Source organism: Pteronotus mesoamericanus, unplaced genomic scaffold, assembly GCF_021234165.1.
Source record: "Pteronotus mesoamericanus isolate MK-2021 breed Mesoamerican mustached bat unplaced genomic scaffold, CSHL_Meso_final contig_50, whole genome shotgun sequence".
NCBI lineage: Eukaryota > Metazoa > Chordata > Mammalia > Chiroptera > Mormoopidae > Pteronotus > Pteronotus mesoamericanus.
In genome coordinates, this window is record NW_026555186.1 from 32305633 (window position 1) to 32331787 (window position 26155).

General features: G+C 41.0%; 1 protein-coding gene across 2 annotated transcripts in view; it reads right to left on the reverse strand.

The window, feature by feature from the left end:
* ACOT12 (acyl-CoA thioesterase 12) overlaps positions 1–26155 on the reverse strand; it is a 39786-nt gene that overhangs the window by 4798 nt on the left and 8833 nt on the right. For both annotated transcript variants that reach the window (XM_054578549.1, XM_054578550.1), the window contains exons 3-12: positions 22786–22846; positions 22127–22228; positions 18503–18638; positions 10003–10159; positions 8351–8470; positions 7278–7428; positions 6340–6395; positions 5992–6055; positions 5260–5343; positions 117–250 (exon numbers count right to left, since the gene is read on the reverse strand). In XM_054578549.1, coding sequence (XP_054434524.1) covers positions 117–250; positions 5260–5343; positions 5992–6055; positions 6340–6395; positions 7278–7428; positions 8351–8470; positions 10003–10159; positions 18503–18638; positions 22127–22228; positions 22786–22846 — 1065 coding nt within the window. The remainder of the gene's footprint in view (positions 1–116; positions 251–5259; positions 5344–5991; positions 6056–6339; positions 6396–7277; positions 7429–8350; positions 8471–10002; positions 10160–18502; positions 18639–22126; positions 22229–22785; positions 22847–26155) is intronic.

A 26155-nucleotide genomic window follows, 5' to 3' on the forward strand; every position in this document is an offset into this window, starting at 1 on the left:
TTTAGTTAATAAAACAAGAGGTCCCATGCTGGGCAATGGAAGGGCACTGCAATGCAGAGGTCATCTTTCCCATGATGTCAGGGTCGATTAAGAAAATATTTTAAATTTATTCTTACACATAATGGGGGTCCCACAAAGGTCGCTTGGTAAAGTCCGACAAGAGATGATAAGCCAAGTGTGCTGGTTTTTCCATATGCTTTTCAACCCAAACAGATACAATGTCATGTTCTTCCAAAGTATATATTTTTATCTAAAAGATAATAACAAAAAAATACAAAAAAAGAAAAACGGTGTTTTTACTTAGAAAGAAACAGACCTGCAGACCCATCTGTGCAGTCAAGGCGCTGGCGCAGGCACCTTGGCACCCAGATAATGACGGCGGCCGTCTCGCCTCAAGGGCTTGGATGTCTGGAGCTCTGACTGGGGTGCCGTTCTCCAAACAACGTGTGACTTGAGAGGGGGTTATTTAATTATTTAATGTAATTATTGTGCAATTGTTTTTCTCATGAAAAATAAAAAATAGCCTTTCTCTGTTTATCTCTTTGTGATATTTCCCTGCCTCTATTCAGGAACAAAAGAAAGTGATCCTCAGACCCCTGGGCCTCATCTGCTCCCTAAGACCTGGAGCCAAGGCTGTAGCCTCGGCCACTTAGCCAAGATGTCAGCTGTGTCTTCTAGTGGGCAGGGATTTCCCCGGGCAGTAAACTGACCACCTCTAGAACCAACTTAACCTCTCAGTGGGGCTGCCAGGGCATCGTGTTCCTTCAGCACAAAGTGTTCTTTCCCTGTGAACCACAGGGCCTATCCTACCGGCAGGCCCATTCCTGGCTTTTCTAATGCTTATTATTCCCTTGATAAGGGAGGCCTGTCTTGGGGAGCCGTTTGACATATGCTGCGACATTAATGTATCTCTTGTCACTCTGAACTCTCTTTCTACTGTGCTTTTGCCAATAGGCAGCAATACGTATTTCGCTAAGAGCATGTTTCTCTCCTGCCTGTTTTAAATCTCCATCTCTTCCAGGGTGTTTTGAAGTCAGTGTTGAAATTTGCCATCTTATAATAATTCCCATGGCAACAAGCTGTGAGAAGACAAACAAACACAGGGTTAAGATTTCACTGCAGGAATCTAGCAGATGGGGAAATCAGGCTGTGAGGGAGAAAACCTTTATTCAAACATAAATATCTTTAAGAAGAGAATGAAGTAATGAGAAATTGACTGAAAGTGGCTTTGAAAGGAAAGAAGTGACTATTTTGCTTATGCCATTTTACCTCTCCAACTGACCACAGCGCTGAGTCTGTCTTTCAATAGAGCCCGCAAAGGAGGACGTGGTGCCAGCTCTGAGCACCTACCCAAAGGAACAGAAACCATGGCTAGGGTTCCCGTGGGAGGCTGAGACTCACCCAGCATGGGCATGCCTAACTTCGCCCCTTGTACAGCAGGAGTGGAAGAAGGTTCCTTGGTGTAAGTCCAGAGTGAAGTCACCCTATCAAAGTGACTCTAATCCAAGAGGCTGGGGCTCTGCAGTCTCAGAGGGGGTGAGGGCAGGTGCCCGACTTCCTCACCCTCCATCGGGGTCTGGCCTTGGGGCAGTCATGCTCTACCCTGGGGGAGCTGGGCTGGACTGGGATCGAATACTGGGCCTAGCACATAAGGGTTAAATTGTGTCCTCCCCAAATTTGCTAAAATCCTCAGCACCAGGGCCTCAGAATGTGACCTTATCTGGAATCAGGTCATTGCAGATGTAGCTAATTAAGACAAAGTTATACTGCAGTAGAATGGACCCCTTATTCCATATAACCTGTGTCCTTATAAAAAGGGGAAATTTGCACACAGGCGTGAGCACTGGGAGAACAGTGCATGAAAACAAAGGCAGAGACACATGCCAAGGAATGCCAAAGATTGCCAGCAAACCACCAGGAGCTGGGAGAGAGGCCTGGAATGGATTCTCCCTCACTCCTTCAGAAGGAGTCAACCCGGCCAACACCTTGGTCTTAGGCTTCTAGCTTCCATCCCTGCGAGACAATACATTTCTGTTGGTGAAGCACCCAGCCTGTGGTAAATGTTTCAGCAGGTCTGGGGAACTACCACAGCACTTTTCCAGGAAGCTGCTCCCCAGGTGCAGGTACAATGCCGCTACTTCCCACCCTAGAGCCAAAGCGAACAGCGGTCCAAGCAGTCACCATTAAATCCCGCCCTTACGGACCTCTCCAGACTTACCCCCTGAGTGCCGAGTACAGTTGGCCTGAGTGAACGATACTTTGACCCTTCCCCTAGAAGGCAAGGGCAGCAGGAAATCCTCCTGCTGCTCCACTGTCAGAAGCCATGGCATTGAAGCAGATGAAGCAGACAAGGAGAAGCAGTGATTGATGTTGGCTCTCTTTAAACCCTACTATTTTAGAAAGGCCAACTTTTGCCTAGTGAGAAAATTCTCCAAGACCAGCTCTCCAAGAAAGCAAGTTCCCTTTCCTGTTCAGAAGACTACAGGTTACATTCCACTTGCAACCAACTCAAACATTTCACCATTTGGTACCTGGAGAATTTTATTCTATGAAATGAAGTTTAAAGTAAGTAGGCTCAAAATCTGTTGGAACTTGCTAATAATTTATTAATGGCATTTTTTTCATACAAATAAGATTCTATTTAATGGGTCTGGACGTCTTATATAAATAGCACAAGAGAAACAAACTCAAAATTTTAGCATTTTATACTACCTGTTGATAAATATGTTACAGAGACAGCATTGTGAGAAGGACAAAACTGGTTTTTCCAGAGGCCTGGGAAGAGGGTAGCTAACTTTCCTTGGCAGTGCCTGGGGATTGCACTCGGGGGCAAGGGGAGGCGATTTGGTCAGGTGAAGCTCTCAGACCAGCCCCTCCCTAGCCTCAATGAGAATAGCTCCCTCTGGTATCCTTCCTGTAGTGGATTTTGTCCTGGGCAAAGGTTTTCAAGTGCTCCTTGTCATTCTGACTTTCACCGTAACTTTTCTAGTACAACCTCAGCTGCTCCCTAAATAAGAAGCTACTCCTGTCCAGCCAGTCTCCTACCCATGCTAATTTCCACCATGAGGATCTGGCTCAAGTTACTCACTGCCTAGAAAGCTCCCTTTACCCCTCCAGCAATCTACTTACACTCTCTCTAAGGAGAAAAGAATCACCCCTCCCTCTAAGTAACTGTCCTTTTTACTTTGAATTGCCTCAAGAGCTGATCTTTACAGATTAAACACTATAATCTTTCACTTGTTTATAAACTACCTTCAAATGATTCCTCAGCTGTTTCCTGTATATATGTGATGTTTCCAAAATAGACTATGAACTCCTTTCAGATGGGAGTATATCCTTTGTTCCCTGTATTATGACTATTATTAATTCTATTATTACACATTGAAAGTAAAGGTTAAAACAGTAAATATTGCCCAATTTCATTACAAATGCCAGAAAACTTAGACTTTTGCCATTTAACAAATTTTTATTGAAAATAGGTGAAGATTTTAAACCCCAAAATAAGTATGATTCTTAACAGATAGTTGTGTTGCAAGAATTATTCAACTGAAAGATGACGGAAAAAAAATGAGAGCTATATTTTAAAATTAAAAGAATATAGAAACTTTAAAAAGTAGGAGAGAAGGGATAACTCAGAAAGAAAAAAATATCAGATTTTTATCATAAATGCAATCTAAAAAAATGGAGGGCTTCTAATGAAACAGATAACATAAGAATGTTCCTTTATATAATATCCTCTAGTAAATATCTTGACAAAAATTAAAAATTAATTATTGATGACTGTCCTTAGATACTAGCAAATATACCATTTGTTTGTTTAGCTTTGCTTCTGGCCCCAAACTCCCAAAGAATTGGAGTTTATTGTATTTTATGACTTCACTAAATATCTTTTCTTCCTTCATTCCACACACGGCTTTTTCCTTTCCAATGCTGCTAATGAATAGTCAGATTCCAGCAATGATGCAAGAAGCAGATGTTGTATTTGTAAAAGAAAACAAAGTCTTACAGCATCTTTTATGAGAAACAAGGAAAAAAAAAACAAAACTTTGCTATGTTAAACCCAGGTTTCTGCATCACTGAACCAAGTAGAGTTGGAAACCTAACTCGATCCAAAGGGAGTAAGGAAGACCCTGAAAGGACTCGGAAGTGAGAACAAAGACATAATAAAACCCAGCAACCCACAACAAAACATACAAAGGAGGTCGAAGTCAGAGCTGAAAAAGAGCAATGAAGTAGTGTCGGAGTTTGCTTTGATTTCAGGGTGAGTGACCATATAATTTATTTTCTGAACTGGAACACGGAGACACTGTGAGTAGTGATGATGGGACAACCAGAACTGCCTCAGGAAAACCGGAACACAGGGTCACCTGAATTTAGAGGCTACTGCTTCACTGAGGACGAAAACTGCGCGCACTGAAACATGAGTGCCAAGGGGGTGTTGCTGAGCGTCTCCTGAGAACCAGCCTCTACTATGTTCTGAGGCTGTAACGATGAGCAAAACGGTCCTCGGAGAGCTCACAGCCAAGCTAGTGTGGGCACCCTGTCCAAAGCGTCTCCTAATATGCCTCTGACCAAATGACACGTGTTTATTAAAATTTGACGACACACAAAATATGGTAAAAGGTGTTAAAAGAGATACCAAGAAAACAGGCTTCTTTCTTAAAAAGTTTATAATCTAGTCCAGGGAAAAGACAACACGTAAGTTCTATTGCTACTAGGACTTAATCAATTCAATGTATCTGTGGAAGAAATGTCACAAGATAGTGCATAATTAATTGACTAATTTTAAGGAAGTAATTGCTAATGGGGTTCCTGGAAAAGTTCTTTCAGTCAGGGGTGACAGGAGTGGCTTCATGGAGAAGCATTTGTCCTAGGCCTTGAAGACCAGATAGGATCTGGGCCGATGGAGAGGTGGGACAAGAGAACTAAGCTGAGGGGTGAGAGCGTGTGGGGTGTGTCCGAAGGACCCCAAATCGGCCAGCATGGAGTAGCAGACACAGGGCTGAAAAGAGGCTTAACTTTCAGAAATAGCTTTCCAAAAAGATTTTTTACCTTCTTAAAAGCATCAGTATAAACAGAACCACCAGCACCATGAAAATTTTTTAACTGTTTAATTGAATTTATTGGGGTGATGTTGATTAATAAAATTCTGTATAATGTGTAATTCTGTATGATGTATAATTCTGTAATACATCATCTGACAATTTTTGTTAGTGACGTACAATGAGCTGTTTGTGCATACGCCTGGATGCCCCCTACCTTCTCCAGAGCACTGGTCACCTTCCAGCCACTTTTGGCCGCCAGTTTTTTGAAAGCCTCCACATTGCCATTACTCAGAGATTCCTAAAAAGCAAATATTTAAAACGCTGTGAGTTCAATACACAGATATGTGATTAAATATTTTCTGCTTAGAAATTGGGCACTGTTAGAGGCAAAGTGATAATGTTGAGCTTAGAACTATGCTACAGGTAACAATTTCTGTTTCAAACTCTTAATGAAGAATTCAGACAAGGTAAAAGGAGGCCTGTAAGCTTAGCACATTAATATCACTTTAATTGGTGTTCTGAGCAAAGACAAGATTGCCCTTCAGTATGATTTTTTAAGTAAACTTGGATTTCCCTTTGTATTTTATGGCCAAAAACATTAAAACAACTAATATTTTGTTATTGTGTTATAAAAATGCGAGCTGGTGGACAGGTTATTCAGCAAAAATGGTGCTAAGACACCAGATCTCAGCATCCCATGCTGCTTAAACGCATGTGATGGCAGAGAATCCTGAGTCTGTAATTTGGGAACCATACCTATTATTAAAACAAGAGGTGACCTGCTACTGATAGTTTGGTTTTGTTTCATATTGGGGTGACCTGTTGCTATAATTCACCTTTTCATCTAACCTGTGTAGGCACAACCTGAATCAGTTAAATGAGAGAATTTTCATTTTTGTAATAATGTGATTTTTACAAGAAGAGCTCCAAATTGTAAAACTGTCACCTGGTTGCTAACATCCCAGTGTACACAAAGTGGAACCTCTTCTTTGTGGGAAATAACGTATTTCCTGGAAAGAAATTAAAATGTTAAATAACAGTTTTCTTCCCTGCATTTAGCACACAACAGTAACTATGACACTTTCTTGAACCGAAATCAGCAGTTTTAAAAGCTGCTTTTGCTGGTGGAACAATCAGGAAGAACAATTTCCATCACTGTAGACTCTACAGTCAGAAAACCTCAGACCTTTTCTTCTTACATTACCTGGGAATAGAGACCCAGAGAGTGACTCTGTTATGTAATTTGTCATGTAAGATCTTACACCATAAAAATCCTTACACCTGGGTCCCTTACCTGCCTAGGCGAATTCTCTTGCGTGCAAGAGCACCATGATACCGTCTGAAATCATCCTTTAATAAAAAACACAAAGTAAAATCAAGAAATTTGTAATATTTTAGTGCTAAAATTTTAAGTTTCCCTCTCCTAAGTCAGTTGAAAAGGCTAACTGGGACCCGGTGTCTCTGCGTGAATGCTCCTCAGGTGAGTGTCAGCAATGGGACAACTGCAGGTGGTTGGGTGAATGCGGAGCAGCAGAGAGAACTGGAGGTAAGGTGGGAGAACAGTCAGAAACGGGCTAGGAAGAGATCATGCTTCCAACAGCAGCACCTGGCCCAGCTGAGGTGAGGCCTTCAGGGACCACCACCCGGCCCCTCCCCGAGAGAGCACAGGGGAAACACCTCGATTCCATCTTGACTGAAAGAACTCCATCTTGGAGGCCTGACTATGACTCCTCGCTTTCAGTAAAATTCTATAGTTTAAATGAACTTAGTCACATCCTGAAAGGGAAGAATGCACAATGATAACATCCTTTTCAAGATGCTCTGCAAAATAGTTGTTTTGTCAGTTGTATGGTAACTGGAATATTTGTGCAAGCATTATTTTCTAGGCCCTTTGAGCTGTCCACTGACCACGGAAAATATCTGTGACTGTCGATGACCATGGAGCAGCTGACCTCACCCTCCTTCCCAAGCCCTACCCCACCGCACGGCCCTACTGTAAGCCAACCACGGGGACCCTTCCGGGAGCTCTGCTTCACTTTTCTGGCCGGCTGCGTCGTGTACAAGCTCTTTTAAATAAACTCTATCTGCTTGATCTTGCATTGAGTTCAGTGCTCATTTCTATGACCTTGAGACTCAAGAACCTGGCACTTAAGGTTCGGTGACACCATCATTTCAATAAATGACCAGAGTGATTTGGTAAAAAAGAACAAGTCTATTGTGCTAATAACTCACCTTTGACACGGGTTTGATTCTGGGAAATGTGACTAGTTCTTCCTTATCATCCACAGCATTATAAATGAGAAAAGCACTATTGATATGGCGGCCGGGGCCCGCGGACCACTCCTGGCAGTCAAAGGCCTCCACACGCACTCCCACTTCGACACTGCAGAGGACGACACAGGGCGGTGGGCGAAGAAACAGAGCGCGCTGGGCCTTCTCTACTCGCCACCCCACCACCTCTTCCCCGCAAAGAAGAGAAGGTAGGTCCTGGGTTTTTCATTGTCTGCAAATCTATGCAACTGTTAAAATCCATTTCTGCAGGTCAATAGATATGATGTGCAAGCTCCCGAGAGCATTTCCACTTTACCTTCCCAGTTTCAAGTGGGAAAAAGGCCAGCTGTGATTTTTATATACATATATGTAAGTATATATATATATGTGTGTGTGTTTGTGTGTGTATACATATGTATATAACATATACATATTCATAGACATATTTTGGTAATAAGAGGGGAGTTTAAATTGTACCAAAGTAAAGTTTTCTCCCCTCAAAACAGTTCTATAATTAAAAAGCATCAAACACTAAAGTTAGACAAGAAATACAAATATTCTTTTTCACATTTAAAAGAAAAAATACTAAAGTAAATATTTTCATTGTATATCAAGAGTAATAAAAATAACTAGAAAGTGGTTTGAACCTCATGGTGATAAATGATAGGTCCATTATGAACTGTGGGCCACACAACCACTGGGACTCTTCTCAGAATGAAGAGTCATTACAACAGGTGTAAATCAGGACGGTCCTGGGTCAGCTGGAACATACAGTCACCCTTATGATGAGAGACAAAAACCAGTCTATCATAATTTACTCAGTATATGGAGGCCTCAAGCAGAATACAGGCTTCAAATGTGTGACTACGAATTTTGAAGATTGAGTGAAGTTTCAAAAACAAAAATAGAAGGAACTTGGTCAATTGAAAATAGTTCCTATAGTCGCCTCCAGATTGAAATAAAAATTTAAAAACATGTTAATGTGCAAGTTTGAATTTGTTTGTAGCCTCCGGAGAGCACCAGACACGCTTTACCAGGTCTCGAATGTGTTGTTGACAGTGGCGTTGAAGACAAGACGGTCTCCGACGGTAGATGGCCCTCGGAACTTAAACATGTCCACGGACTTCAGCAGCGGATGCGCTCGACAGAGGCGGCTGATGAAACAAAGAGGAGTGAGACAAGAAACGGATCATCCTCCGAAATATTTTCAGGAACTGCTGATTCGCCTAACAGGCGCCAAAGACCAGTGTCCAATGTATTTTCTAAGTAAATGCCTTTGAACCCTAGGGAAGTAAATGGCTGAATCGTGTGTGTTGACAGTGGTTCTGTACGTGACCTGCAAATAACTGGGGAAATACCATGTCCCCAAGCTGGGAGCTGTTTACCGGGATGCTGGTGTTTCTGCTCCTGTGGTGACAGTCATGCTCTTGTTTTGTTCCCCATGGAAGTCCCTCCAAAAAACGATGCCTTTCATTCTAATTTGAGGGTTATATTCATCCCGGAAGCTCCTGATTACAATCGCAGGAAGTAGCCACTCCCAGGGGGGAGTGGGCACCCTGAGGGCACCTGCTGGCTGCTGCCATTCACACCAGTTCCTTAGCTTCACAGTTACCTGGTTCACCCACATAGCACAGGACTAACTTCCCCCCACAGAAAAATCACCTAGATTGCTACACAAAGCTTGAAAGGCCATAAGGTATGCATTTTACAATTTTTGCATGTGTGAACTTTTGAAATATCTATAAAGAATATTTGATCTCAGAAAGTTACCTCCATTATTTCCTACATTTTAGATTCCCACTGTAGTCATTCAATTATGCTAAAGAATTGTGCCAACACTCAGAGAACAGATTCTGCCACAGTTAATTATATTGTAAGCTTTTACAGCAGAACAGGTTCAAATGCTTTATTGGCATTAAGAGTGACAATCTCATTTTAAAAACAAGCTCTCTTTTATTTGCGCATAATTTATAGAAAGGATAACTACAGGCTTCTAACTATAGTTATAACTACAGGCATACTAATAAAATTCTCAGAGTTTTGGGGAAATAAAACCTTAGCAGGTTTCAGTGGTTACAAAAATTGTCAGAAGGGCAAGTCTTGTTCAAGTGCATTTTCAGAGTACACATGTTCTTTAAAGCTACTCAATTACCTCCATGTTCTACTACGAATAAAATAAACTTCGAAACTGAGGCACATTTCGAAGTATTCTTCCAAGTTGTTCCCTTTCTCCTCTTATTTTTCAGTTAATCCTTGGGCCATAATGACTAACAAATCTTTGAAGGTCAGCCTTAATTTTAAACTGCCTTTTCTAAAGTTTGTAATGACTATTTTCAAGTGTAGAGGCTGTCTTCTATTCCTCCTCTGCGTCTATTGCTACTTTGTCACAACTATCATTACAAGGAGTTGCAATGGCACAAGAGCAACGTTCCTAATTCAGAATAAAGTATGAGAATTATCATTTCATTTTTATTTTTGAACCAAGAACTTAAAGGTTTATTTTCAAACAAAAGAACAAGTTAACCCAACGGTAAACAGATAAATGACTTATCATTTTCTCATTTTGGTAAAAGACAACATTGTCATCTCTTGTCTCCCTGATTTGCCTAATAACTAGGTCTCAGACCATTTCTACTCTTGCACCACTGGTCCCAACATTACATGCCGTAAGGTCAAAACCAAGAACCTTGCAGAAATAGTAGCCACCGTCTCCATCCAAGCCATAATCTGGCCACCAAATGTATCTCCATGATGGTTTGCATGCGGGGGGAGGACAAGTTCAATGCTCTGAACAGAGGTGTCCATGGTGGAAACTGTTCCTTCCTCTTCATCGAAAATGAGATCTGAAAGGTAGATGTAAACATTAATGATGGCAGAGTTCATCACAGGACTTGAGAGGTACAGCCTTTCCTTCCTGGCAGCACTCACAAGCCACGAGTTTTTAGAAAAATTAAATTATTCCCAAAGACTTAAAACTCTTGATGAAATAAATAAGCTTTATTCTACACAGTGACTTGCATCTGAATGGGGGATATTTACAGTGTTTCGGATAAAAGTCAGGAAGGATCTTTTAAAGAATATATTCCAACCTACCTTACAAGTCCACAGGAATTTTTGATTAAAAATGATTAAACTTGAGTTGTTTGGGGTGGAGGAGGAAAAGGTCAGGGCAGGAAAGGGCAAGAAGAAATTTGGTGATTGATGGATATGTCATTGTCTTGATTGGGGTGATCAGGCTTCATGGGCGTATACATGTCTCAAAACTTATCAAACTGTATTGGGGTGATCACTTCATAATGTATATAAATGTCTAATCACTATGTTGTACACCTGAAACAAATATAATATTGTATATCCACTGTAATTGAAAAATAAATTTAAAAACTGCAAAAAATTTATCAACTTATCTATAAAGTTGTTAAAAATAATGAACCTGGAGCTATAAAGGGCCACAGACACCAAGGATGTGGAATAGTGTGATGTACTATGTAAGCTTCAGGACAGAATGTGGCCTCCCCCGGCTGCTGTTTTGTAATGAATGCCATCGCCAACGGAAAAGGCACAATGCATCGTACATCTCAGTGTCCTTCTGCTTCTTTTGAATCATATCTGCTTCATTTACTGACAAATTGGTTTTTACTCTCAACAATGGAGAAATCATTTACTTTGGCTGCAAAGCAGTAAATGTGTTCAATTTTGCTTCCTGCATCATCAAGCAAATCAGCAGCGAGGCTTAAATCTCACTTGCTCTTGTTGAGGTAGTGGGGGGAGACTTCCAAACCAGGGGGTCCCACCCTGGTTGGACAGTCAGAGCAGAGCTTGCCGTGGGAAGACAGATGTGCCTCACTGCTGCTGGGAACTGGGATTGAAGCCATTGGCGAGGTCACATATACGTGAGCAGTGGTTATAGAGACTTTTAAACTCCATTTCTTAATGGAGTTTTAAAATTTATTTTTAATTGATGGTCTTTTTTCTTTTATTTTTCCCCCTTCATTCCACTGATCATTTCAGTCACCTGCTCAAAAACATGTCCGTAACATCCCATTGTCCTGGTATAAAATCCTTCCCGTCACCCTATGCCCTTCCTTCCGGGTCTGGCTTAAGCCTACCTCTCCAGCCCCAGCTGGTCCACTTACCACCGCACCTCTCCCTCCTCCGTCACGTTCTCTCTCTCAGTTTCTCCCTCTCTTTGTTCCACCCACAGTGCCTCTTTTCAGTTCATGCAACTGCTGCCTTGAGCGTCAGGCCATTTGCACATGTCGGTCCCTGTTTCAGTGGCAGCTGCCCTAGCCGCCACCGCCACCTTCTTTCACTTACCTCATGCTCTCTCTTGGGCCATCACAGTCATGATTCTCTCAGGAAAGCCTGACCTCCACAGCTAATCCCCAGTTTTAGGAGCTCCTGCATGTCCTTTTCTTCTATCGTTACAGTTTTATGTTTATTTGTGTGACTTGTGATTATCTGACTCTCTAGATCCTAAGCTCCTTTCAGTAGACGATTTAAAAAATCTAAGGTAATTTATCTTAGATAAATTCTAAGATAATTCCTGAGCATGGGTGCTCAGTAAATATCTGTTGAATGAAGAGCTGAATAAATTTAACTTGGCCAATTATTCCACATTCGTAGTCCGTATTATCAACAGAATAGTTTGAAGTAACAAAATAATTGGACTGAATCATACTTCTGCCTGTGATTTATGAGTTCCGCTGCTCCCCGTTTTCACTTAAACAGGATTGTAGATACTTCAATTTTTTCCCCAGTTTTTTGGACATGAAGTAGTATCTCCTGTTGATCATAATTTTAATTTCTCTGATTAATAATGAGATCCGACATCTTTTCATGTGTAAATTCAATTTTCTTATTACCTCTTAATGAGGTTACCTCTTAAATTTCTATGGCATTTGCTTCACATGTTACTTTTCTCCCATTCATTTTACCCTCTACTTCTGGAAGTTTGATTTGATGCTTGTTAGATTTCTTACTCCATTTGCTATGTCTTCTAACCTCTCTTATATAGTTGCTGTTTTTTCCTATCCATCTGCATTCTTGGTAAATCTTTCAGATCTATATTCCAGTTTGCTGCCTTTTCTGTTGTTTAATTCATTCATTGAATTTTATATTTTAATTATTATGTATCCTTTTTGTATAGAAATTCTCTTTGTTTCTTTGTCAAATCTTCTAGGTCATTTTCTTGTTTCTGCAAAATACTTTCTACACTCTTTTAGTTCTTCAAATATATTAACATATTTACTTCATATTCTTTATATAATCAATTCAGTATCTGTCATCTGTGGAGCCTCATTCTATTACCTGGTGCTTCGTCCGGATTTTGGTGACTTATTCATTTTTGTCTTGTATGATTTTTGACGAGAAGCTCATATTCCCTGGATTCTATGTGTGGAGATTTTTGAGCGCTGGGTTTAAAGTCATCTCTGAGCAGAGGACGTGCCTCTGCAGCGCAGCTGGGGACACTGCAACACAATGCTATTTCACACTTGGTCTGTTTCAGGCCAAAAACGTAATGTGAATTCTGACACCGATTCTGCATGAGAATGTGCTTCTGGCTGCATTCGCAAAGGGAAATAGCCTTTTTTCACTGCTCCTAGATCAAGACTGAGACAGGAAGTCATGCCTAACAGAGCTCACCCAAGCTTGGGATTTTTCCAGTTGACTCATTGAGGGTATCACATTTTGGGTGTTGCAGCTCCAGGTAAGGTTCCCTGATCCAACCGTCCGCCTAAATATGGGTCCGAGCTTGGCCTCCGGGCCCTTGCAAACCCATTAAAACACAAGCTCTAGGTCTCAGCACTTACAGGGCTCTCCCAACGCAAATGCCAGCCCTTTTGCAGTTGTCTCCTTACATGCTGCAGCTGTGCTTTCTAATCATTTCTAGACTTCGAGGTTTTCTCCCATTTTTCTGCCAGATGAGATGCCTTTGCAAAGATATTTGAAAGTATTTTACCCAGGAATTTTAGTTTTTTCCAGACACCAAGTCCACCATATCACTGTAATCAGTATTGGGTTGCTTCCTAAGGCAATCTTTAAAAGGCATATGAAATCTTAAACCCTTTCCAACTTCTCTTTCTCTTTTTTGACTACTAATCTTATTAAATAATGTCCTATATAAAGATCCAAAACTAGTATTGACTGAGGTATTCGTAGGTTCATTTTTCTTACTCAAATGGTACATTTTTGTTCAAAATAAATTAATATAAACCATCTCTAAAATATGTTGGTAAATGAAAAAGAGAATGGTGAATAATTGTTTGAATATTGTGCTACCAATATGTGCTAGTGTGCTGTGTGTATGTGTGTAACAGTGGCTGTGTCTGAGGAAGGGAGTTGAGTAACTGGGAAACACAGATCATAGGAAAATTTACCTTCTAGCTAAATGCTTTTTTATACCCTTTGAATTTTTCACCCTGTGCCTGTGTACCATCTATTTTTAAGCAATTGAAAAATTATTATAAAGTAAAAAATTAATTAAGAGAGGGCCTTATAATGTGAGAGACATTGTAAACACATATAATGCTATTCCTTCTTTTCTGAGGAACAGCTTTTTTAAAAACCTACTTGATTCCTATAAAGACATACATAGCATACATTGGGACAAGAAGTGGGTACTTGGACCGGTCGTATATGCCTAAGCATCAGCTATGATGTGTATGTGGAAATATACTGAGTATAAGTTACTTCAGTGCAAAAGCATGCTTATTTGCAGATAATTACTGATCAAGAGAGAAATAGGGCTCTCCCAGGTACAAGGACACTGGTGCTGGCAGTGTACACAAGTTAGGTGCAGTAAGCAGACCTCATCCTTTCCACAAGCTTCCAAATACAGTCATACTCTCCCAGTGATCTATTTCAATACTTGTACTTTGGATGTTCATTAAGTATTGTGTCATCATTCTACTTGGACAATCTTACATTCATTCCATGTTTTCAGGTCATTCTAGCCCTGGCTTTCTTTCCCATACCAGAAATGATCAACACAGGACAATGCTCACAGAAATTTTATTTCTTACTAAAATATTATAATGAAAATGCTACAAATCTTTAAAAAGATTTAAATTTTTCCCTGCACGCCTAGCTTCCGCAACCAGTAGTACAATAGCACATTCCAAAACAGTGTTCCTTTGGCATAATCTAATCTCACCCTTTCCCCTTCTGAAACAGCATGATTCGGGTTCAACTTTATCACTGTTCTAGTGCTATGCTTTCAATCATACAACATCTTGGAAAGATTCCAATCTTTTCTGTCTGCTATTACAACCAATGTAGAACTCAGGTTTTTCTAAAAACATACTTCAATAACATGATGATCTAGCTGTCTTCCTTTTGAACATTATGTTCTATCTGAAACAAACGCCATCAGATCCACAGGGCAGCAGCTGGACAGGCCACGTGCTCTTTGGCAACTTCAAGTTCTAGAGTCTGGCTCTTACTGAGTATATGCTTAAGAAAAATTGCGTTTAAGTTCTGTGGTACCTTTGGTGGTGCGAAAGCTAGTAAAATTTCTAAAAAGAAAATCAAATCAATGAAATTAGGTAAAAGTATTGCACAAAGGAATGTAGAATAATCTGTTTTAGGGCAGATTAGATGATTTAGAAAAAGACACATAAATCTATAATTCTAAATTGAACCAGACATATAGATCTGATACGCCCAACTTTCTAACAAACTAAAACTAAAGTCAATGGTAATCATTCTACCTCCACATTTGAATGACTGTAGCACGTGCCTGTATTAATTAATTCAGCATGTCTCTAGTACTCAAAGTACTGTTGGTGTTGTGGAGACAGGCGGAGAAAATTGTGTGCTACTGATTTTGTTTATTAGAACAACCTGAATAACACCAGAAGTCAATGCAGCTGAGTTCACCTGGTTCACGTGGTGGGTGAAGGAGACTTAGGTCACCAGACCCTGCGACCCTTCGCAATAGATGCATTAATGAGAAAGGTCAGTGTAGCAGAGATCACTGTAAATGTCTCCGAAGACTAAGACATAACAATTTCCAGGTGTTTTAAGTACAGGTTTGATAACAATGATCTCTTTCTCTTATAATCAACCTCTCCCTCAGTAATGATTTTTATGATCAGCCATGATCAGCTTATAACCATGACCAGTTATTTCCTATCCTGAAAAGTAATGGCCCTTGACCTTGAGAGCCCCCTCTAGCTCCAGGCTGTTTTTTCCACCCTTTACAGCTAAGTTCCTTGAAAAGACAGTCTTCAACTGTTGCTCCAGTCCTACGCATGAACGGGGACCTCTCAAATAACAATAGCAATTACACATTTTCCATATGCCTGACACTGTTCTCAAGAATCTATCCATATTAATTTATTTAATCCTCATACCTACCTATCATATAAATGCTTTTATTTTTCCCATTTTGCAGTTTTTCTTATTTTTAACCTTGCTTCAGTGAGCTGGGAGAAATAGAGCAAAGCCAGTGGTTTGAATATGGGCAACAAATGCTGAGATAAGAAAATGAAAAAAGCAACTTTCTGCTGGCCAGAGACCACTGGTTTCAGGAGGGAGTAGGTGAGTCAATGAGTAGGCCAAGTTCTAGTGATGCAGCTTTAGGAGTCAGTAAACCACGGGAGGAAGTGGCTATGTTGGCTGCCGGCACCTTAGGGGTGAGTGGGCCAACAAAAAGGCCCCTGCTTCCTGTGGAGCTGGGTCAGAGACCAGAGAGGAGCACCACCTCCCAATCCCCCATGATGGCTGGCCTGCAGGAAAACACCATGAGAAAATTGAGTGTCTGTCAAATGCCAGTGCTATTGTGGGATATTTCTTACTGGTTTGAATGACACTTTGAGATCTAATTCAATGTGCCAGTTTCCCCTGAAAGCAGACATTCTGGAATAGCCAAGCTGCTCTAAGAACTGATGTCCTGTATGTCCCTCATCGTCTGCATCTACTGCAAACAACAGTCAGGCGGAGCCTAGTGGCTCTGCTTCCTTCAGCATCCACTGCATCCTAACAAATGCGCTTTAACAAAGCCTAGAGTTAAGAGGGCTTAATGTGGGAGGCGAATATGGCATAAAGGTTATAGGAAGCTCCTTACATCCCCTGTACTCTACCTAATACAGGATCATCAGAATGCCCCCTTCCCACACTTACTTATTACACTATGCTTCCACTAACCATGTTCTTGCCGAAGTCACCAAAGACTTCGCAACTTGGAGGAAAGCTTCTATTCCTCAGCTCCTGGAACAGAGCTGATCACTCATCTCTTCATTGCACTCTACTGCCCTGACTTCTGACAGCGCTCTTTCCAGTTCTCCTTCACGCTTCCTTTGTAGATTCACCCTCTTCCCTTGATCATCTCTTCGACGGCCCAGTTCTGCAGGTTCCATTCTTGGCCCACTGCCATTGTGTCCCCATGAGCCCTCACAGGGTGACTGCAGGTACTATCTTCATTTGAATGAACATCTGTGAACTGCTGTTTCTCAAACTTAATCTCCCCAGACCCGGTCTCATTCTTTTGGTTGTGCCACAAGCTTGTCAGGTTAAACAAAACTCATTATCCGCCTCATCAAAACTGCCCCTCTATCCCTCATATTCATGATCTCAGTGCATAGCCACTGAGCATCTTCCATTAACCAACTGCTCACATCAGAAATATGAGCATTATCTTATACTCCTTCTTCTTCCTCACCCATCTCCCCACATCAGCGACCCTGCTCTGCTGGTTTTACCTCTTGTATTTTTTTAAAAACTCTTTCCCTCCTCTCTGTTCCTACTGTGACTGTCTGGTGCGGCCACTCCTCGCGTATTGCCTGGTCTCTAGCCTCGAGTCTCACCTCTTCAGAGTGATGCCGTCAAACGCAAGGCTAATTATGCAGCAACCCTGCTGAAAACCCTGCACTGGCCCTTATCAAGGACAGAAGGAAGGCCAAGCTTCTTAACATGGTCTGATGGAGCCTTCACGGCACAGTTCTATCTTTTTATGTCCACCTCCTTCTACCTTGAATTTTCTCTCTGGTAAATGCTCTTGTTCTCATGGTTCAGCTATCTGATTACTATAGCAAAATGCATTTAAAATATATTTTAGGACTAAGGTCATTTTGACAAAAGAAGACTCACTCTCCTCAGCACAGTAATTAAAAAATTAAGTCTTCATTTCCTTAAAAATAACTTGGTAATGGGTATTGTCTTTAGAAGGTCATCCATGAGGAGAAGCATTTGAAAAATGTGTTTCCAACTCAGACGCTGTCTGTGGGGTGGTCCCCCAGGGCCATGATGCTGTCACGTGGGACAGACTAAAGCGCTCAGATGTCAGGAACCCCTGACTCTGCCTTTCTTCTCTCCTCTGGCCTTTGTTTGCATGCACTCTTCCTCCTCCTCCTCCTTTTTTCACATTTTTATTCTGACCCTTCCTTGTTTTCTTTCCTTTGTCTTTTTCCTGTGTCTGCCCTCGGAGCCAAGGGGAGGGAGTTGTGTCTTCTGCGAGCCTCTTAGCAGTGGGGAGGGGGAGGGGCCGGGCTGGACCGCTCGCGTCCTCCTCTCATGCACTTCGCTCTCCACCACAGGCCATCTCCTCTGGGCAGCAGGAGATGGGGTAAGAGGAAGGGCAGGTGAGGGGCAAGGAGAGCCTGCTTTCCCTGCCATTCTGGCCCCACAAGTTCTCCAAGAGCCCGGGAAATCACTGCCAAAGAAGTGAGAAACTTTAACGTATCATAGTGTTACTGAGGGAGAGCAATTAGAGTAGAATCGTATCACTCCATTCATATCCCATGTAATCTCTGATAAGGTTCTCACTACTCAGAATTTGTTTCCTCCTCTGCTGAGATTATAAGCAGCTCATATGAAACAACAGACGAGAAACTGCTTAGTAAACTGTGAAGCACCAGATCAACGTACGGCTTTGCCATTCCTTCATTCATTCATCTATCACTACTGAGCGCACACTTACTAACAGGGACTGCCTGGTCCCCACTGCCCTTCTTTCACATCTCCTCCCCTGAAAATTCCCTGATTTAAAGAGGTCTTAGGTGTCAGCAGTTCTATTCTGAGTGGCCAGTATGTTCTTTCCCCAGCTACTGGGTTTGTTGGAAAAGCTCTCTAGTGTCATGAGGGCTGAACTGTAATAATAAGGTGAGAATAACTGCGCCCTTAGAAAGGACCCCTTCATTTGTCATAGCCATATAATTAAAGTTCCTATAAGTAGATTTACTGACCATCAAGCTTGCTACTTTCCTTCATCAGGTTTTTAAAGGTATCTTCATGTTGTAATCGAACTTTCCTTCTCTCAGAAGCCAGATTATATTCTACATGGTCTTGTTCAGTTAGAGGTGTGACTGGTTTTAAATGAATCTAGAGGAAAAAAAAATATCTTTCATTGCCTAGCTAAATCACAACATAAATTTTGCAAAAACAAATAATATGCTACATTGTTTTCTAATTCAAAGTAAGTAAACTATTTATGGGTGTTTTCACACACATTTAATTTTAACTAAAACTTTTCCTTAAAATATTTTTAAACTAAAATATGATCAATAGAGACAATTATTTCTTTGTACAGCATGAATCAAGGACCATGTAGAAAGGAGCCATGGCCAAAGCCAAAGTGGGGAAGGATTGAGGGTGGGGGGGAGGGGAACATGGCGGCAGGAAAATGGAGGCAAATGTATTAGAACAATAAAAAAATACACAGTATATAAGAGTATCTCCATTATTCTTACAACTTTGTAAAATTGTATATATAAAGGGTACATAAAAAAATCAATTGATATGTTATATAGTGATACTATGAGTGTTTTATACCTGTGTTCTTGTTTTTGTAATATGGTTTATGCACTGATAAGACTTCCGATAAAACACTGATAAAATAACCTTCTAAAAAAAAGAAAAACAAAACAAAAAAACAAAAAACCCCAGTTTTTTAAATATTAATTTTCCCTGATTATTAAAATTTTCAACAATACAAAATAAGAAATTCTTCAAATTAATGAATGGGGAGAGAGATTTTTGATGCCACTGAATTCTTGTCTAGATTTTTTTCCTACATTTTCCAGAATTAAGACATCAAAAGGATGGAATAAAGATGTTCTAGAGAAAGCTATCATGTATCAAGACATATTCCTAATTTGGAACTTTCATCACACGATGAAAACACTATCTAATAAGCAAACCGAAAGAATCAATGTTGTCAGAATAAAGCTTTAAACAACCTCCAGGAACCTGAAAATATGATGCAGTAGAACCGAGAGATCAAGCTCCTTCAGCAGTGCCTGCCTGCTGACCGGTGTGTATCAGGGAGAGGCCCCCTGCAGGTGGACTCCGGTAGCTCCCTGCTTATTTCTAGGCCACCAAAGGTTGGTGCTTAGCCACGGCCAAGATAAGGATGACATAGCTAGTGGTTTAATATCTGCTGCTTCAAGTCTAAAATTCCCTTGCACTGCCTTGTCTAACTTGTTGAGGAATGTGTAGACAGATAGTTTGCACTGGTTTATCGGCTTACACAGCCTTGTTTCAGTTGTGCAAACAGAGGGGTCACACCGTGTACACTAACGCCTTGGCCCTCCAATCTGGGGATAAAGTATATTCTGTGTGACTGAAGAGAACCCCATGAGCAATGCCTGTCAGTCTTAAACCTCTCTGATGTTTATCTGTGATTTCTTTCTCCTTAATGGTCATGGAGCCTTGTCTAAACATCCATGGAGACATCTTGTCCATGCCAAAAGGTCCTTGAAATTTGGTCCTGTCCAAAACATCTATGCTTAGAAAATCTCCCTGGGTTCTTTGAACCCAGGCTGGAGCCTATAATGTTTTCTTAGACTTTTGGTTTACAGAGTTAATAAATTAAAAATACTATTATGCTTTATTGGTCCAGCAATTGTGTAGTGGCTGTATTGTCGATAATAACCCATCCTGCCTTGATAGCCTAGCTGCTCATGGCACAAACATCAAGGAGCTTTTGGCATGGACCAAATGTCTCTCCTAGTGGATGCTTTGAAAAGGACCAAAGGTCCTACAAGTTCTTTCTCCTGCTGTACTGCCTCCTGTTAGCTCGGGTAGGCTTTGCATGAGCAGACTCTGTGGAGACTTATGAGTCATTTAATGATCTGGCCTGTGCAACTGTTGAACTGAACCCAGCTAACAATTGTCCATCCTGTGCTGGAATAAACTCACTTTGGACAGAGATCTAGGAAGGCCCCTCTCTTCAAAGCAAACCGCTGATTTTTCATGGCTCTCTTTATGATGTGCTAAACAAGAATGTTCAGCTGCAGAAGCTTGTTCAATTGAACAAGAGTGTTACCAACTGGAAAATAAATTAGTCTAGGAAACCATGTTTTATATTAAAGGTTATCTGAGCCAACGACCACTTATGGCAGCACCATAAGGCCCCTGACTTCCCAGAAATGTTTTGAGAAAAACAGTTCTTCAGTCTCAGCAGAGACTGAACTGGAGTGTAACTGTTACCTTCTTATCCCATGAGTCCCTGAAGCTGGAGTAAGAAGCCTAAAGCTGGAGGGAAAACGAAGGCCCTGTTTTTCTTCTCCATGTGAAGGAAGAGGGTGATGAGGTGGCTTCCTTCCTGTCGCTTGCTCTCAGATCTGGGAGCTCTGCACCCACCCTCACATTCTCTCATTCCCAAGAGTCTGGAGATTTATGGGGACTCCAGGGAAAACAGTGGTTGGCAAAATCTGTCTCAACGCCTTACATTTCAGTGAACATAGGATCCCTGGGATACTTTGTCAAAGTACAGATTCCAAGTTCCCATACGAGTGATTCTAATTAAGTAGGTCTGGGGTATGACCCAGAAAGCTATAATAGCTTATGTGAACTTCACTTTGAAAAACCATGCCTTTGGGCAATGCGAATTTGCTTGTGGCCTGTTTAATTTGGGCAGAGAGTAGGGGACGTGTCCCACTGTACAAAACTCTGCAGGGATGCCTGCTACCCAGGCACCATGGTGGGTGGACTCCGCCTGGCTCATCTCTGTGCCTCCTTGCTCAAGCGAGGCGTAGCTGGTGAGCACGGCTCTGTTGTTATTTCTAATGAGTAGAGTGAAAACATTGTTTTGTCCCACCTCTGAAGTCTGAGGCAGACTGAGAAGAACGTGTTGGCAGAGTGAGAAGTACTGCCTGTCACTTCAAAGTGGAGCTAGAAGAAGCCACTGTGCCCACTTCTGGAGCAATTTTCGCAGTGAAAGATTTAAATTCTAAATGGAGTTATTACGTTTAAAAATACTTAGACTAAATTGGGGCACTCCCTGAGGCACACTGACCCTAAAAAGGAAAGCCAAGAAGTTATAATGAATAACACACCAGAAAACTACGGGTAAGCTGTCCTGGGCCAATGGCCAGGCAAGTCTACTGGGCACATATTGTACATCAGGCCAATGTGTTTCTTTAAGGGTGTCTTTTCCCCATATGCCCTGAAGCTTATTTTTAAACTTCAGTAACTCAGCAACTTTGACTTTCTTCCTCCAGGTATAAAAAAATGATTGGACCATACCATGCAACTGCTTACTAAATTGCTCTTGCTTTAAAAAAATTTTTTTAAACCTCAATTTGGAGTTATATAACCCCAAAAGAAACGAACTAAAACAGTAAGCAATATTTTTGAGAAACTGATATGACCTTTAAGGCACAGTATTTTTATCCTCTTTCACAAACTGGCTACATCGTCTCTTCTCTAAATTACTTAATACTATGACATTACCACACAATGGTAACTTTCATGATGAATATTGATGAATAACAAATCTTGGCAATTTCCCATAGTAAGTTGAGGGTCCTTTTTTCAATAATCTTTTTGATTCAATTGTTAATATGTCCTTCACGCAAAAAATTTACCTTTTTATTTCCAACTGGTTTGGCTACAAACGTAGAGAAAGCCACACTGACAAGTTCCTCCACACCAGTGAGCATGTCCTGAACTGTGACCTTGATGCTGATCTATGTGGAAATACAATAAATAAGTAAACTTCCAGCCATCCCACTAACAGATGAGATTGTCGCATTCAAGCTTCAGTCATGCACTTTACCCTTTTCTTTTGGTTTTTGAATGAAACTGGCATTTTAACTTATTTTTTAAGCAATACTGTTGTTTTAATCATGTTCTATAAAGTTGGAAACAGAATTTTTTCTGATTATAGAAAGATATATATTTACCATGGGAAAACTAGTAAATATAAAAATCAATAAATGACAAAATTGGAATCTAACTGTCCAGAGGAAATATCAGTAATAGTAATGTCACCATTCAGATTAATAATTACTAATGTTTAGGTGAATTTTCTTTTAGTTACATAGAGATAACACACGTATGCGAAATATAAAATGTGTATTATTTATTCATATAAAAATATGAAACGTGTATACGTGCACACAAAATTATTGTACTCTATTTACAGTTTTATGTTATAATTTTTTTAGGTTGGGATTGTGTGACATGCATTTTCTGATTTCGTTATTAGCACAAACAGACAGAAAGAAGGAACCGGGCCTCTCACCTCCATGCTTGTGTTGAATGCTCTAGTAACTTTTGCTTTGATGGTTATAACTTGTCCAACTCTAGTAAAAAAAAAAAAAAAAAATCTCAGTCATGTTGTTGCCAATGAAAATGGGATCTTTGTGGTGTTGCAAGAAAAGAATTTCAAAGGGCATGTGTGTGATAAGATGTATGGGGCTGAGGGGAAATAATGCACCCACAGGGATACAGAGAGCAGGCAGGCTCTAGCAGCACCTGCCTGGAGATTCCTAATAATCTTCCATTTATTTTCTTTGTTTTCTGTAATGAGCAAGCTGTCATTGAAACCATCCAATTTATTTCCTGATTTTTCCCTGGCTTGTGTTGAGCCCTCTTCCAAATCAATCTCTTTCCTACACCTTCTGGGGTTCTGTGCTCTCATCCAATCCAACCCTTTCCCCAGTCTAGGCTCTTCCTCTTCATGTTGTCTGTTTTGCTTCTGCTGTGGGCAGGCTTCAAAGTAGAAGCACTTACCTCTGTGCCATCTTGGTTTCTATTGTACATGGCTAGAAATTTCTGCTGTGTCATCTTGTTTCTACTGCTCATGCGCTTACCTCCCCTTGCACCATCTTGGTTGTGCATGGCTCAAAGTAGAGAAATTTCCTCCCCTGCTGTCCTCTCTCCCAGGCCCCTATAATCTGGTACCAAGCCAGAAGCGTCCTGGGGAGATTTTTTTCCTGCCCACTTCAAGGATTAAGTCCCGAGGGCAAAGGATGCCTCAGTCTCTTGGAGTGTGTGAGTGAGCCTGTAAATGGTATGGCTTCCTAGTAAATCAAGCTTGACGGAATGCTGTAACTTCCCAGCGAAGTAGACCTAATATCTGATTCGTCTTCCCAGTTTAAGCTTGATATTTGATTCCGTTTGTTCCCTTTATTAATACTAACTACCCATGCTAACAATCTTAGCACACTTCATTTCATGCTTAAAGATTTAGTTAAATGCATGCACCATAGAGGAGTTTCACTTTATCATACTGATAATGCTTGTGCATGAAAAATTCAGGTTAATGATAACAGAGAAAACAGCACTAAAAACAGATGCCAATCATTGTGAACCACACATATGTTAGCTGAATACCTACATTTCAAACAGAAGAGGACCTTGGCAAAGATTGTGTGCAAAACAAGTACTAAATCTGCAACAGATACTTTGACAATATTGCAGCTGTTTCCTTAAGAGAAGTTAAAACAAACACAAACAAACCTATACAACTGATCTTTATTGTAAAATGTTAGTTAACAAATAAATGAATAAACATACAAATAAGCGAGTCCTAAAGCTGATCAGCTTCATTAGGTTTACAGGGGCCCTCAGTGCTGCTAGGTGATCCATTCACTCCTCCTTGCTACTGGGACTCTGGTCATGGAGCCCAAAGTCGTTCCAAACCTTTTTTGTTCAGGCCTCCCAGCCACCTCTGGTTCCTTCACCTGAGCAGAACGGTAAGGGCCTACCCAATGTAAGCCTCCTCAATTTTTCTCTCTTACTTTCAAAGTTGAACTACATTCTCACTGTTCTCCTCACTCTTCTGTTCCAGGGGAAGGAAGTTCTCTTCCATACCTCTTTCTTCGCCTGCCCCCTGATCCTATCCCCCCACTCCCCACCATGGGCTGGCTTAGTCAGCTCCTTCCTCTTTTGTATCCTCAGTTTCTACCCATGCCTGACTCCTTACCAATCTATGAAAATGTTTAAGGCTTCTCATGTCTCAAAATCCTTCTCTCAACCCTATTCTATCTCAAGATTTTTCTCTTCTCCATATTCAAACTTCCTAAAATAATCTTTTCTTTTTCTAATATATTTAACAAATGTTTACTTAGTTATGACCAGTCTAGCATTAAGCTAAGACCTCAAGATACACGATTAATGACATCAGGCAGACTTCACATGGGACACCAGATGTCTGCAGATGAAGTGCAATGCTGTGTAATTTTTTGGAAAAAAAAGAAATAAAGGATTAAGTAGTGCAAAGGCACCCAGAAGAAATGACTGACTTTAAAGATCAGTTAAGAAGTCAAAAAGACGTGACATTTGAGATGGATCTTCAAAGATTAAGATTTCCCCAGTTGTAGCAGCTTGGGGGTTTCATCTCCCACTCACTTCTCAGCCGTTGGAATCTAGCTATTGCCTCCATATCTTACTACTGATCTCTCCAAAGTCACTTCCTAACAGCCAGACGCATTCATTTAACCAACCTCTTTCTTCAGGACACTTTCTCTTCTCTTGGCTTCCAAAATACTGTTCTTACTTCATTCTCAGATTCTTTCACTGAAATAGATTTCTCCTCCTTAATCTGTCCCTTAAGTGTAAACCTCTCCTAAATTGCTGTCCTTTGTCCTATTTTCTTCTCACTTCACCCTCTCCTTCCATGATCTTACCACCTTTATAGAGTTGACTTTTCCTGGGCCTCATTCTTGAATCCCAGAACCGTATTTTCACACTTCTCTCAGCAGATTCAACTAATATTTATGGAGGCCCTACTAGGTTCAGTGTTAGCTGCTTCTATACACACTACCTAATGTAGCATGTTCCCCATATTTAGCACATGCACATCCAAACTAATTTTCTTTTACCCTAAATATGTTTCTCCTAGTCTTCCCAGATCTGTTTGGTAAGGTTTCTAGCAAAGATTTACAGTAATGGCACCAAGCAGAGTTAGAGTCCCTCTTCAAAGCTGCAGTAGTGCTTTGTGCTCAGATAGCACTCTCTGTCTGTCAGACTTTGAGGAAGGGCGGCATCTGCCACTTTTCTTTGTCTCATTTGTGAACTCTGCCCCAACTTTAAAAGTAGGGGAACTCTCCACTGAACCAAACTCCTGACACTGAATTCAAATAAATGAAATGGCTAAAACTCAATGAAAGAAAACCAATTTCACAGCATGGCATTCAAGGCCTGCTGCTACCAACCCCCGTCTCCAGCCGGGCGTCATCCCCTGCGGACCGTGTTTTCCTGGGCACTCCCTGCTCCTTCCCACCTTGGTGCTTAGGCTCTTGCGTGCACCTCATTTTGTGAAGTCCTTTTCCTGTTCACCAGATGAAAATCTGTCATTGAAGGCCCGCGTTAAACACTGCCTCCATCATGAAACTCCACCACTTTTGCAGTCAAAATGTACCTTTAAACTACCCCAAAGAACTGAGTTTACGTCTTGTCTGAGGCATGCACCTATCATATTTCCTATTCCGATGACTATGCATTTATTTGACCCTCTCCAGACTGAGCACCTGCCACACTCTGGAACTGTGCTATAATCATGTCCTATTGAGGAAAAGTCCCTTTTTTTTTTTTTTTGTCTAAGCAATAGATATTTGTGAATTTAAAAATATCTACTATAGCTTAGAACCAAATTAAATGGCTTTCTA